At 47.0% G+C, this 12,757-nt stretch overlaps 1 protein-coding gene across 19 annotated transcripts in view; it reads right to left on the reverse strand.

The window, feature by feature from the left end:
* LOC105563146 overlaps nt 1–12,757 on the reverse strand; it is a 90,574-nt gene that overhangs the window by 24,919 nt on the left and 52,898 nt on the right. For 8 of the 19 annotated variants that reach the window (XM_012014491.1, XM_012014496.1, XM_012014504.1 and 5 more), the window contains 12 exons: nt 12,106–12,213; nt 10,446–10,493; nt 8,293–8,495; nt 7,898–8,060; nt 7,675–7,773; nt 7,286–7,425; nt 7,013–7,085; nt 6,751–6,786; nt 4,646–4,790; nt 4,294–4,399; nt 2,418–2,450; nt 1,356–1,460 (listed from right to left, as the gene is read on the reverse strand). In XM_012014491.1, coding sequence (XP_011869881.1) covers nt 1,356–1,460; nt 2,418–2,450; nt 4,294–4,399; nt 4,646–4,790; nt 6,751–6,786; nt 7,013–7,085; nt 7,286–7,425; nt 7,675–7,773; nt 7,898–8,060; nt 8,293–8,495; nt 10,446–10,493; nt 12,106–12,213 — 1,259 coding nt within the window. Of the gene's footprint in view, nt 1–1,355; nt 1,461–2,417; nt 2,451–3,229; nt 3,260–4,293; nt 4,400–4,645; nt 4,791–6,750; nt 6,787–7,012; nt 7,086–7,285; nt 7,426–7,674; nt 7,774–7,897; nt 8,061–8,292; nt 8,496–10,445; nt 10,494–12,105; nt 12,214–12,757 lie in introns of all 19 variants that reach the window. The other 11 variants (XM_012014500.1, XM_012014493.1, XM_012014489.1 and 8 more) reach the window with 10 other exon arrangements.

Consider the following 12,757-nt stretch of genomic DNA (forward strand, 5'->3'; position numbering starts at 1 on the left):
GGATTAAGCTAATGAGACATAATCCGGGGGAGGATGGGAGATATGCGGAGAGCGAACAAGAAGATCAACGCAGGAGATCGAGATACGAGGAGATTGACAAGTATATGACAATAGCCGCTTGTAATGCAAAATGTATCTGTGAGATACGATCTTATAAATCGGGGAAAAAGTCGTGTCATTAACGTACAAATTATCGAATCACAAGTACGAAAAATAATGTCGCTCACTGATGTCCGTTTCGCTTCCGTAACAAGACACTTTGCTCATGCCGCATTAAGTGGTGTGTGTGAAAAAAAATATTTTCCAGTGTGTCTTCGAAGTTTCGCGACGTGTACAGAAAAAGCGCTAAAAACGCAACTCTAACTTGTTCTCGTCAAGAGTATAGTGCAATGATACAGATGAATATGTGTGAAACAGGCATGTGAAGAAGAGAGAGAGAGAAAGAGAGAGAGAGAGAGAGGAAGAGAGAGAGAGAGAGAGAGAGAGAGAGAGAGAGAGAGAGAGAGAGAGAATCATGACAAAGATGCAAAGAAGAAAGAGATGACTGGACAGTTGTAAAGATACAGAGATATAGACAGCAGAGACAGATATATAGACAGATAGAGGACAACGTCATCGTGCACTCTACTTGTCGACGATGTGGCAGCCGTTCTAACCCGTGAAACGGCTTGCGTGGTGATAACGGAGGGTGTTGTCGGTGATGGTGGTAGCATGATATGATCGGTGCTGGAAAAAGAAGAAGAAGTAGAAGAAGAAGAGAGCGGCAGTCGCTGCTGTTGCTCTTGGTCTTGATGATGGGACTGTTGATGATGACGATGTTGATGATGATGTTGATGCTCGTGATGATGATGGTGATGGCCATGATGATGGTGACGATGCTGCTGCTGCTGCTGCTGCTGGATGCTGTTGTTGCCGGCCGAGCTCGACACGATCGCGGCGACGGCCGGAAGCGGCGACGCCGCCGATCGCTCGATCCCGACCGGATGCGATCGGCGTGCCGGGCAACGATCCGGCAACACGAAGCTCTTGGATCTTCCATCCAGCATGCCGGAGGCGTGCCAATAGCAAGAATCAGCGGCGGCGGGGGCGCGTTCCAGAGGTCGGATGATGCGACCGTCCCCGGTATCGTCGCCGGTGACGGTTAGACGGTCGCCCGACCGATCGGTAGACTCGATCGATGGGATCAAGGACGACTTGGACTGGTCTTGGACCGGGGTTCTGGACCGATGCGTGCGCGGTCTGCAAGATAGATCGATCGACCGATCGGTCGTGCCTTCCGGCAACACCGGGCGCGCCCGCCTTACGCCGCCGACGAACTCGGAACTTTTCGTGCTGCTGATCGTCGGTATCCTTACACTGTCCTCCGGCCGATAGGAGAGACTGAGGACGCGGGACTGCCGGACGCCACCGCCCAGAGACTCCATCCTAGCGTGCTGAGGATGTCCGTTTTCGTTCAGCCACTGTCACCCATTGGTCGTCATCGTCGTCGTCGTCACCGTCATCGGAAAGGGATGGATAACGGTGTGGGATGTGGCATACGAGCGGGCAGGATACGCAAAACATCGACGAGCACGCACACGCACACACACGGACCAGGGGACATCGGCCACGAGCGTCCCGAGCGGACGATGATTGGGATCCGGGCGATTCGGCGATTCGGGGGTTCAAGGCGTTAGGTGCAATCGGTAAAACGACATACCGTGCATAAGTTAACACATGGATCACACCGTATACGAGACGCGCGTGTCCATCGCGATAAGCAAGCCCCTTTGCACCCGATAATGTGTTTCTCCGTATAAATCCCTCAATTTAGTTACCATTATCGGAAAGATCTATGGTACTTTAAGTAATGTCGGGGAAATCCCCACGAGGGAGGGAAAATTGCATGCACACCCGTGGTGCGCGGTCGGGTGCAAGGACATCGATTATCAGAGCGCGATAAGCCGCCGTTAGTTATCACGTTTGACGCTAAATCGCGCGAAAAGAATTGTTCGCCACTGCATTTTGCTAGCTAACTTTGCAAACCACGAAGATTCGGCCGAAAATACATATCTTGAGGCGCATTGATTACATGAAAATTGGCAACGCGCGATTGGTTCGCGAGCGAGATTGAAATTCGTTCTGAACAACGCGATGGCACTTTCTTACCCGTATAATTCTGATTTTACGATAAAATTCTACGAGAAAAGGAAAAGAAGATTTACGTAGCAAACATTGTAATTCTACGAGATCCCTCAAGGCGATGAGCTACCAGGTTAATTCCGAAGTAATGGAAAATGTTAATTTTAGATCTACTATTACGCGGGGAGGGAGAGAGAGAAAGAGAGTACCAATAGATAGAACGAGGAGAAATTAGAAGGAATAGAGAGACGGAGAAAATTCTTATTTAACTATGCATTAATATAAAAATGGCGTACCCCGTCAAATATGTCCATGACCTCGTCCCACCACTAGAATCACAGAATTAAACACAGTGTTATACTATGCGCTATCTAGAAGGGGTTACTGGAACATTGAGATTCAAATAAAAGGGGGTAATCGAACAGTATCCGGATATTCTCGCCACTTTCCATCTAAAATAGGAGGAGATGCTGGATGATCTAGCGCTAAATAAATATGCCAAAGGGAGAGGAGCTGCGTTACAAATTTGTCTAAAACAGATCATCCATTACGATCAGAAATCTAGTATAATTGCACGCTAAATTGAACGTAATTAAATTATCAATCGAATCATTGCACAGATAAATAGAATAAAGCCACGTCTCGATTTTAGATGAAAGTCGGCATTGATATTTAAACATAGGATCAACTACAAGCAGCGCTACAAAAGCCGTGTGGAAATCAACGGGTTTGTACTACACAGAGTCGCACAGAGTACCCCGAAAGATGCGATTCTCTCCACTCGAGAGATAATAAAAATGTATGTATGTAATCTCCATTACGGTAGTTACTCTCTCTCTCTCTCGAGGGACTCTGCGCGCCCTGAATACACGTGCGTGCTTGGTGTATATACTGAGAACTGTGTTCTGCGCTGTGTGTACGTGTTTACGTGTGTGTATGTTAAAGAAACGCAATAACCACCACGAGGGCGGCGACAGAGAGCAAGAGCTCGCAATCAATTAACTCGTAATCGCCAACAGAAAAGCTCTCAATAAACGAGGAAACGTATACAGTTTGGCCGGCAAAAGCAACTCGGTTTTATTTAACACGTTCGATTGGCGTGGATTACCTTCCTTCTCGTCCGCGCGTCGTAAGTCGGCTAGAAGCAAAGCCATTTCAAACGATCATGTTCCAGGTGTGTGTTCAAGATAATCTTGGGAGTCTTTCGGAGAAATCGCGGTCGCGCCGCGCCGCGTTCGCCGCGATAAGAAAATAAAAAAAAGAAGGAAGAGAGATGTCTTATCGCGAATTTCTACTACCGCGGCTGCCATACTCGCGCGAAATATGGGCTCGATGCCGCGCGACACAAAGTGATATACTGCCACGTTCGATCAATTTCGCGATGTACCACGATATATGACGCCCCCCCGTGAGGGATGGATGGCCAATCTTAGGCTCGCATTCGGCGCGCACCCCAACGTTACTATTAACCGTGGCCAACTGAACTTTGCCCTCTTCATTTATTATCCAAGATGAAAATCCATACGGTCCCCGACAGGAAAATGTCTCAAGTATTGCATAATAATTGCATCATCCAAAAGGCAGAAATTTCACAATGATTGCATTAAGGCGATTCGCTAAAACGCAGCGCTTTTGCTGGCATATTATTTAGAAATACATTGTGCGATTATTTATCGACATTTGATGAAAGGTCTCCATTTCTGCATACTTTCAGCATTCCGTGTTTCATCCAGATTTCGTCACATAATTCTCTAAATATTTTCCTATCGGGGATATATTACAGCCCAGATAGCAGGCACGTCTAAAAGACATCTTTAAGACGGCATTAAGTTGTCCTTTAGACATGTACGTCTAAAAGTTGCCTTAAAAATATCTTCATTACGTCTTTTGGACATGCGTAGCTATTTGAGAGGATATTGTATATATATGTATAGTTCTACGTTACGTATTGCACTTAATTAAAATTACTTAACGGGGGGAGCTATCAGTGCGAAACAATCCCGTCGTTAGATTCGATTGTCCCGTCGATCGTTACTCTTCGGACGAGCTAGTAATTTCTACACGGTGTCGTATGACCGAATCTTCCGATGTTATGGGAAAGTGCGCTTTAATTTATGGTACAGGCAGGTCTGTCTACTCTCGAGTTACGAACGATAAGGGTAAGCCTCGTACCTCTTTAGCTTCCTTCTCGGCGATCGACGAACGTCCTGGTTCATAGTCCTCGATGCGGCCAGGCTGATTTTTATAAATCTCCGCCGAGTACTTCAGCGACCCGTTCCTACGGCAGAATGTAAATTGCTCCATTATCGACGATCCTTAAGGAGTTTCATGCTTTAGACTTAAATTTATTTTTTTTTATTTTTTTTTGAGAAACGATCCGCTCAAAGGATAAAATTTAATCGGAAAGGTGAAAATCGGGGAGAAGAGGACACGTGGAGGAAATTTAAACGATCCGAAGCGTATTCTCGCGAATATGCGGGGCTGGGAGAAAACAAGCGGGGAAAGTTTCCGAGTTCTCGCTTACTTTCTGGGCATAGTCGCCGTGGTGAAGTCATTTTCTTTGTTGCGCAGCCGTCGGCGGCTATCGAGAGTAACAGATCGATCCGAGTATGCGCGCGGTTCCGGTTCACTCAAATATCCGCTGCCGCTTCCGTATCCATATCTCCCTCCTGAAACAAGGGTGTTTCATTTTTCGCATTTTGTTTTCAGCCGGTATCTATTCGGGCTCCCGTTTAGTTCCAGCAAAAAAATCTACCGGTAACCAAATAACGTTCAATTAACAGCGCAAACAATTCGGTGTTTACCTTTGGTTTAGTTTCTACGACGTTATAATAGAAATATCACGTTACGCACACACATATATGCACACGCATACACACACACACACATATGTATACGCGTATCTACTCGCGTTACGTCACATTAGTATACACGTTATTTGAAAATTAATCATCAAGAGATCTTCGGCATCGAGATTGCGATCTTCGTTCGCAATTTTGAAATTTGACTCGATCTTTCCTGCAAATGAGGTACGGATTAAATTTTTGCCGCGAGAAGATCGACTTTTGCGCGATGAGACAATCTAAAGGCGGAGGTTCGGACGTGAGAACTTGAAATCAACTCGAGAAGTTTCCTCGCGACAGCGAAGAATTCCCGCCGACTCGAGAAGTTGCCCCGACTCGGCTTGATATATACGAGATCTCATACCATCGGGATTCTCCAAATTCTAAGACGTCCGGCGCCGGACGTCCACGCGAGCCAGGCAATCTCTCATAAGTTAAAGCACACATTAATGGTAAACGATTAATCGAATCAACCGCGATGTGTTAATCTACGGGAGGGCGGGTGGTCCTACCAGGGAGAGGCGAGTGTTAATTTTACACAGCAAAAAATCGTGTGTTCAAATGTTAAAATTTTCTTGTGTTACCAAGATTTGCTTCTTACGTCAATGTAAAATTAACATAAAACGTATATGTTATTATTTTAATAACTTGATGCTGTACGTATGTTCTTTAAAAATTGAATATTACTTCGAGTTCATTTAACACAACTGTTTCACAAAGTCAACCAAAACGTGTAATATCGACATTTCTTAAAAATTATTTCAACTATTCTGATTCGTAACTATACGTACAGTTTACTTATCCTGTCGGTTTCTATTACATCAAACTTAAGATTGAAAGAACATAAACGTAAATGTGAAGTATGGCGTTGGTTAATTAACATTCGTAATTTGCGAAAAGGTAACACACGCGATAAGTGTTACTTTAACTTAAAATTGAGAGTGGACTTTTTGGGACATGTAAAAAATGTTAACATTAACATTTTATTTTTTACTGTGTATCAGCCGGCTGTTAAACGATGTAGGCGCAAGGTAGTCATTTATGTATCTGTCGCAAATCGTTTATTACTGTTTTTCACGCTCGACTTAGCGCAGCTGTTAAACGGCGAATATATGTACAGCGACAATTGTTATCTTGCGTTACGCAGAAGGCCATATGTCAGGCTGCCCGATCTACGGAGAATAGCCATCCTAGCGCGATATGCTTTTGCTACGATCGGAGATTATCTCCCCGCCGCGTTTTGCCTCAAGGATCGTCTACAATAGATGAAGGCAGCCTGGCGTAAGAAGTAAGACTAGGAGTAAAGAAATGAATCATTCCCATTTCTTGCTCCTACTTCAGCTCTGACGCTTACTCTCGGCGAATTAGAGCGCAGTTCGACCAGTGCTATAAATATTTTACGAAATTATGCCTTTACACTGGTAAGTAAGTGTTGGTCTACAACCTTGCTTTAAGTAAGCCGTAAGCCTTAAGCCGTAAGAAATTAACCAATCGCAGCCATTTATTCCCCTCACTCTCACCTGTGATTGGTTAATTTCTTACGGCTCGAGGCTTTCAGCTTACTTAAAGCAAGGTTGTAGACCAATACTGAAGGCTATGGTTTTCTTACTTCTTGCTGCTTACTTCCAATGTAGACGGCCCTTTACAGATATTAGTTACGCTGTTGTTACACAAATCGCAGCTAGAGCGACTGCGTTACGCATCGCACCCACGCACGGCGTAATATTAGTAGCAAATGTCGCAATTCGACCACCGCAGCAGTCATGCGCGGAAGTTGCATATTCACCTCTTCTTGATTTGTATTTTATCGTTACGTAGTCATCTGGAAGCAAAATCGTGGAATTATGCGACAGTGAACTCGCTCGTTCGCCGACTACTGGTCACTCCGCGAACGCGCGTAGTCACGTTTCATCGGATATTAAATTTCTAATTTACCCTGATTTAACGACAACATTGATTGGTGCTGTATGCATAACAAAAATACGCGGACGATTCGTATCCTGCGCGCGAAACTCTATCTAATAACCGCCCGTAATTACAGAACTTACCGTCTCTATCGGCGCGGTGCAGCGAGTCGTACATTTTCTTGTACCATTTCGCTTGATTGCTTTCCTTGACTTCCTAAAAGTAATTTGTCGAGAGAGTATTGAGAGAAGTGTATCGCACGCCGCGACGTAAAACATTCCGATATGACGCAATGATTAAAAATCGCGATGCAAATATCACCCCCCCCCCCTCCACATACGATTGTTTGCTAAACGTTCGTCATTGACGTTAAGAGATTTGTACTTTCGATTTATTTGCAATAATTAGCGACCTACCGATCTCAACACGAGAGGGATACCCTCCTTAGTCACCGGGCCGATTCCCTCGAATTTTCGAGGGCCCAGATCGGCCATCTTCTTCGGCGGTTCATTCTCCGTTTCCGGCTCACTCTCGTATTCTTTCTTCAGCGTGTAGACTGAACGATTCAATTTCACAATAAATCAATTAGCACTCGCGTACGCAATCAGAGAATAGATCGACACATACGCAATTAGACACAGCTAGTTAGCGAACGTTAGTGATAAGGGACAGATACGGACTTCCGAAAATCGGCGTGTACGTATAAACCGGGCGGCTCTCGTATACGGAACTGTCCAGCCATCGTATACTAGTCATATTGCAATAAAGTTGGATTATTTAACTTATAACCGATTGATATACTTACTTATCTCTCCCGGAGAGATCAACGGCCTCTCGTCGCTCAACGGCCGATTGTTGGACACGCTCTCCTCCAAGTAAGCCGCGCCTTTCGGCAATTGTCCCTCTACAATGAAATCGCAACGACGGTTTAGCCAACGAAAGAAGAAACTGTAATCCCGCGAATCTTTAGTATCCTCATTCCCCACCTCCCTCCGACAAGCGGAGGGATTCTCGTAATGGGTGCTGACCTCGCGCTTTCTGCAGCAACGTGATGGTCGGATTCTGGGCACGTGGCAATCGCGGCGTGGACGCGAGTGCGTTCAACCCCTGGGAGGGCGCAGAGTGCGAATTCACGATTCGCAAGACGCTCTCCTTTCTCCCGTCCTCGCCTTCCCAGGGCGGAGGCGCCTCCTTCAACAAAGTTTTGCGTAAGAACACGTACCCGCCGCAACCACGCTCGACCGGTGCGAGAGATTCGTTTAAACAAAGCGACCAAGCGTTTCCCTTCGCGAAAGGAATTTTTTACCGCTGCTTTAAGGGGTCGTCTGGATTTGGCTTCAAGTTTCGCTCGGCAGACTTAACGCTTCAATCAATCGCGAGTCTTTCGTGCCGTTTAAATAGCTGGCGTAATTGACTGACGTACCTCTTCCTTTGGCTGCCTCTTCCGGCTCAGCACAGGACTCTCAAACGACACGGGACGAAATTCCTTCCTCTCGGCGACGGGGCTCGCGCCGGCGCTGGCGGGGGTCCAAACCGACGGGATCGGCTCGCTCTTCTTCTCTCGTACTTTGGTTCGTTCGGGACTCGGTGCCTTTCCAGCTGGCGTTTGTCCTGGCGACCAAACGCCTGGCAACCGAAAATTCGCGCTTGAGAATGTAATCGACACGGCGTGCCCACGAGACGACCATTTGTTAATCAATACTCAGGCAAATGTGGTTATTATCGGGCGCACTAACAGCTTTGCCCTCAAAAAACAAATAAAGAACAAGACCAGGGCTGATTGATTCCTACAAATGAACTCGGTGTCTGCCGCTCTTAAATCCGTTTCATAATTAAATGTATCGCTCCGATATGGAAGCTAATTGAAGTGAGATCGCCAATAAAGGAGCAGACTCGGCCGAAAGGTCTTTGCTCCTGAAACAGCTGCGCTACGCGGATTTCGTAGATTGGCGCTAAAGCTAACATATGAAATGTATACGGGCGCGACGCTAATCTTGGCACACGGGGGGCGCATTACATAAGGGATCGTCTTTTTCCCGGCTACTTCCTTACATCTCGCTACGTCGACGCCTATCACCGATTCGGCTCGTTTAAAAATGGTTCTGTGACGTAGGCGATTTATTAAACTCCCTGCAACGTTTACGTTAATCCGCATCGCGCACATTCGCCGAGAATTCTGGGAAGAAACAAAGCCGCGGGGAGAATATTTTTACATGCTCGCGCGCCCGTTTCTAACGTCGCAGCCATATGTGTTTTTAACGGCCGCTTAACGGAGGTTTTATTAACTCGTTACCACGGTCGAAATAAGAACGTGTCGCAACGTCGGTGACATAAACGAAACTATTGACGGGTGACTCCGCACGAATGTCAGGGGGAGACGGCGGCGTTACAGCGATAAAATATATCGTCGCCACGATGAGTCAGGCGCGTACGCTCGTCGGAATTGAACCTCTCGGCCAATTTGCGGGGCCGTATCTCTCGCGGTCGCGCGGCAACAGGAAATCAGGGGTGGTTCATTTGGGACGCGCGGGTAAAATTAGAAGCCCGCGTGGGCGGCGTTAGGGATTATGAGACACGCGTAATTGCAATTGGCCGGGAGCAACCTCAGCACAATGCCGCGGCGTTTTCTGGAGCGGCGCGTTTTGCTGCGCACGACACGTCAGGCACGTTGGCGAGCGAATTCGACGCACGGTGCGTCGACCAAAGGTCCGCGATCAAATACGTTTGGAGGCGAGGGAACTGTGAGAAACGAAAGATCGGCCCCTCGACTCGAGGGACTGCTCAGACGACGCGTATCTCACCACCCGGGAATATGACAAAATTGATGTCGCACACATTAATTTACGATACCGTTACGAGGGTAACGGCTACACGTTCTCGCTAATTGCAACGTACGTGCGATTAATCAACGCTGTCGCGACGCCAGCTGCACGCAGCGTTCGAAATGTCAAAAACATTGGATTGCCAATCGTTTTTGGATCGCGCACCGAGCATGCACGCACGCGCTATTCGCGGCTAACAACCACGGCGGCGGTAATTAGTCGAAACACCGATGCCGTAAGGACGACGCGTTCGCAGGTAACCGAAATTAATGCGCGTCTTCCTCCCTGGACAAATTGCCCAACGAGATTACGCGTATTACGCGGGGGAAAATACGTTCGCGGAGGCACGCACGTGCGTACGTGTGGCAGGCGCTTAATTACGATCCCGCCTGCTAAGAACACACGTGGCCCCCACACAATACGACCTACACCCCGCGCGTAATTAATTTTGTTACGTCTTCGGAAACGGGCGTTGGTTAACGTAATGGAGATACACTCTCCTGATGGCAATTCCATTTCTCTTATCGCGCCCTTCGTCATCCACTTACACCGGATCGATGTTCGTCAAATTAGTTAATTAATAAATTATCGAGAATTTCATTAAAAGTGTTAACAGACAGATACTCTCGTAGTTATTTCGAGAACAACGCCGGATATTAATATTTCAGGTTGCACCTTCGAGTCATTATGCAAGATGCACCACACAACGAAATTATTCTGTTAGTTTTCTCACACATTCTTCGCGCAGGTTTACCTGGTTTCGCCGACGAGGCTTTAAACGTGGGGGCGAACATAACGTTCTCTGAAAGCATTAAATACAATATTTGTCAGGCGAAATGTCTCGGGTTCTCGCTCCGTTTCTTTTTTTTTTTTGGAAATCGCGTTTTCTTTTTAGCGACGCATCCTCGAATAAACTTTTTTTTAAACACCCCGTGACTCATTAATTAATTTTTACGTCCGTGAGAGTTTTTTCAACCTAAGAGTTTTTCCATTAGCTATCAACGCGAAATATCTCGATGCTTATCGCGGGTCAACACTGCGCGACGCAAGTCGCTTATATTACACGCCGCGTCGTCCAATACCGTCTGGAGGGCTCTTCAAAGTTACTTTCACGATGGAACCGCGATTCATTAATATAAAAGCGATCTTGATGGACTGCCGCGAAACGAGCGCAAAGAGAGGGATAAAGCCAAGTGGATTGCCTTATTCCACAGCAGACTAAAGGCCGAATCGGACTAGCAATTGCCGACTCGGATTGGATTGGGATTGGCGATTGTCCTCTAGCCAATGAGAGTCGATTAATTCGCTGGCTGCTTCGCTCTCATTGGCTAGAAGACAATCGCCAATCGCTAATCCAATCCGCATCGACAATTGGCGATTGGCGATTGTTCTCTAGCCAATGAGAGTCGATTAAATCGCTAGCTGCTTTGCTCTCATTGGCTAGAAGACAATCGCCAATCGCCAATCCAATCCTCGTCGACAATTGCTAGCCCGACTCGGCCTTAAAAGAGCGTATCGGCGTCACAACGCATCTCGAAAACCGATCGTATAATTTGCGGGCGTCGAAATTAGGGTTCGCCGAAATTATTCCACCTCTTTCTACGACGCCTCTTCGATATCTTAAAATTAAATCAACTCCTCTCGCGTCAGTGGATTTATTTGTCTTTGCCAATTAGATCTTTTCTCATATTTTTTCCCTCGAGTTTCCACGTCAATTTGGAGGACGATAATTCAAGAGACGCTCGTAATTCTTTGCCGACGACTCCGCCGCGGAAGGACGCGAGTTCCGAGTTTTCTCGCGATCGCGGAACAACCTGTTGAAGAAATTCACCAACACCTATCGCGCCTTCGCCCCCTCGTTACCCCCAGATAGTGCATCAACTTTCCCGAAACGATCACTCACTTTTCTCCAACATCGTCACTTTACGATCTCAACAACCCCTTTTTTATCCGACCGCGGCACCGCGTATCTCAACGGGACACTCCTCTCTCGTGGCACGGGAAAGTAGCACGGTAGGTGCCAGCCGACTGAGGCGTCGCGACGCCGACGAGGCTCGACGCCACGCCGCGCGACGCTCACTACGCCGACGCTCGATGACGACGACGTCGCTCGAGGCTGCTCTATACGAAATCTCGAGCCCGCCCGCCCGCCAACCCAGTCGAGCTATATACGTGTGTATACGCTCGCTTGGAAGATGGATCCGAGTTTTTCTCAATCTTCATTCCGTCAGCGTTCAAACGAAGCAACGCTCAAACGCGAACGACGTTTCAGAATTTCACATAACTCCATCCGCGACATCTCGATCTATTAATATTTTGGCGAATGATATGTCGTCGCAAAGCGAACTCTGGGAGATGATACCTTTTATTATGTAACGCATGCTGTCAGTGATTAAGCAGAATTGCGAACGCACCTTGCCCAAGTAGAAATCCCCTGCCGATTTTCAAAGCTTTGTCGATCTCGTGCAGCAGATCGCTCTCATTCCTGCCTCCTCCCCTCGCGATGGCATCGCAGCCGCTCCCTTTGATTAAAAAAGCATGCCCATATCCACCAAGATGAACAAAAAAAAGAAAAAAAGTGCGGTAAATTAATCTCGAGCAGCGCGCCGCAAGTCCGTCGAGCGAGTCGCAAAAGCCGCAGCGACAAACGAATTTTTCGGCGCGAGATTTCTGAATATTCGTCATTCGTTTGTAAAAAAAGAATCGATGTAACAATTGGCAGCACCAATACAAATAACCTGTATCCACAGGCGGATGCCTAAATTCGCACATTTAGCCCCGACGGAACGCACGCTGTGGCTAAACTTTCGTGCTAAAGTTAGAATAGAAAATAAACGGACGCTTCGGTAACCGCGTCGAAAGGTTCACGGGACTTACGAAATACAAATAACCGCGGTGAGTTAATAGTAATAGACGAGAGCGAGTCGCGTTCGCGCGCCTGGCGTTGTGTCAATAAAAATTAACATTGTTGCACGGACAAATGACTTTTGTCAAATATCGACGTCTAACATCGACGTTTCCCACGCCTATATTTTTCGTTCTCGCTGCAAAAGCCATTGATTGACG

This window comes from Vollenhovia emeryi, unplaced genomic scaffold (genome assembly GCF_000949405.1).
Source record: "Vollenhovia emeryi isolate VEMERY1.0 unplaced genomic scaffold, V.emery_V1.0 DF939180.1, whole genome shotgun sequence".
Classification (NCBI taxonomy): domain Eukaryota; kingdom Metazoa; phylum Arthropoda; class Insecta; order Hymenoptera; family Formicidae; genus Vollenhovia; species Vollenhovia emeryi.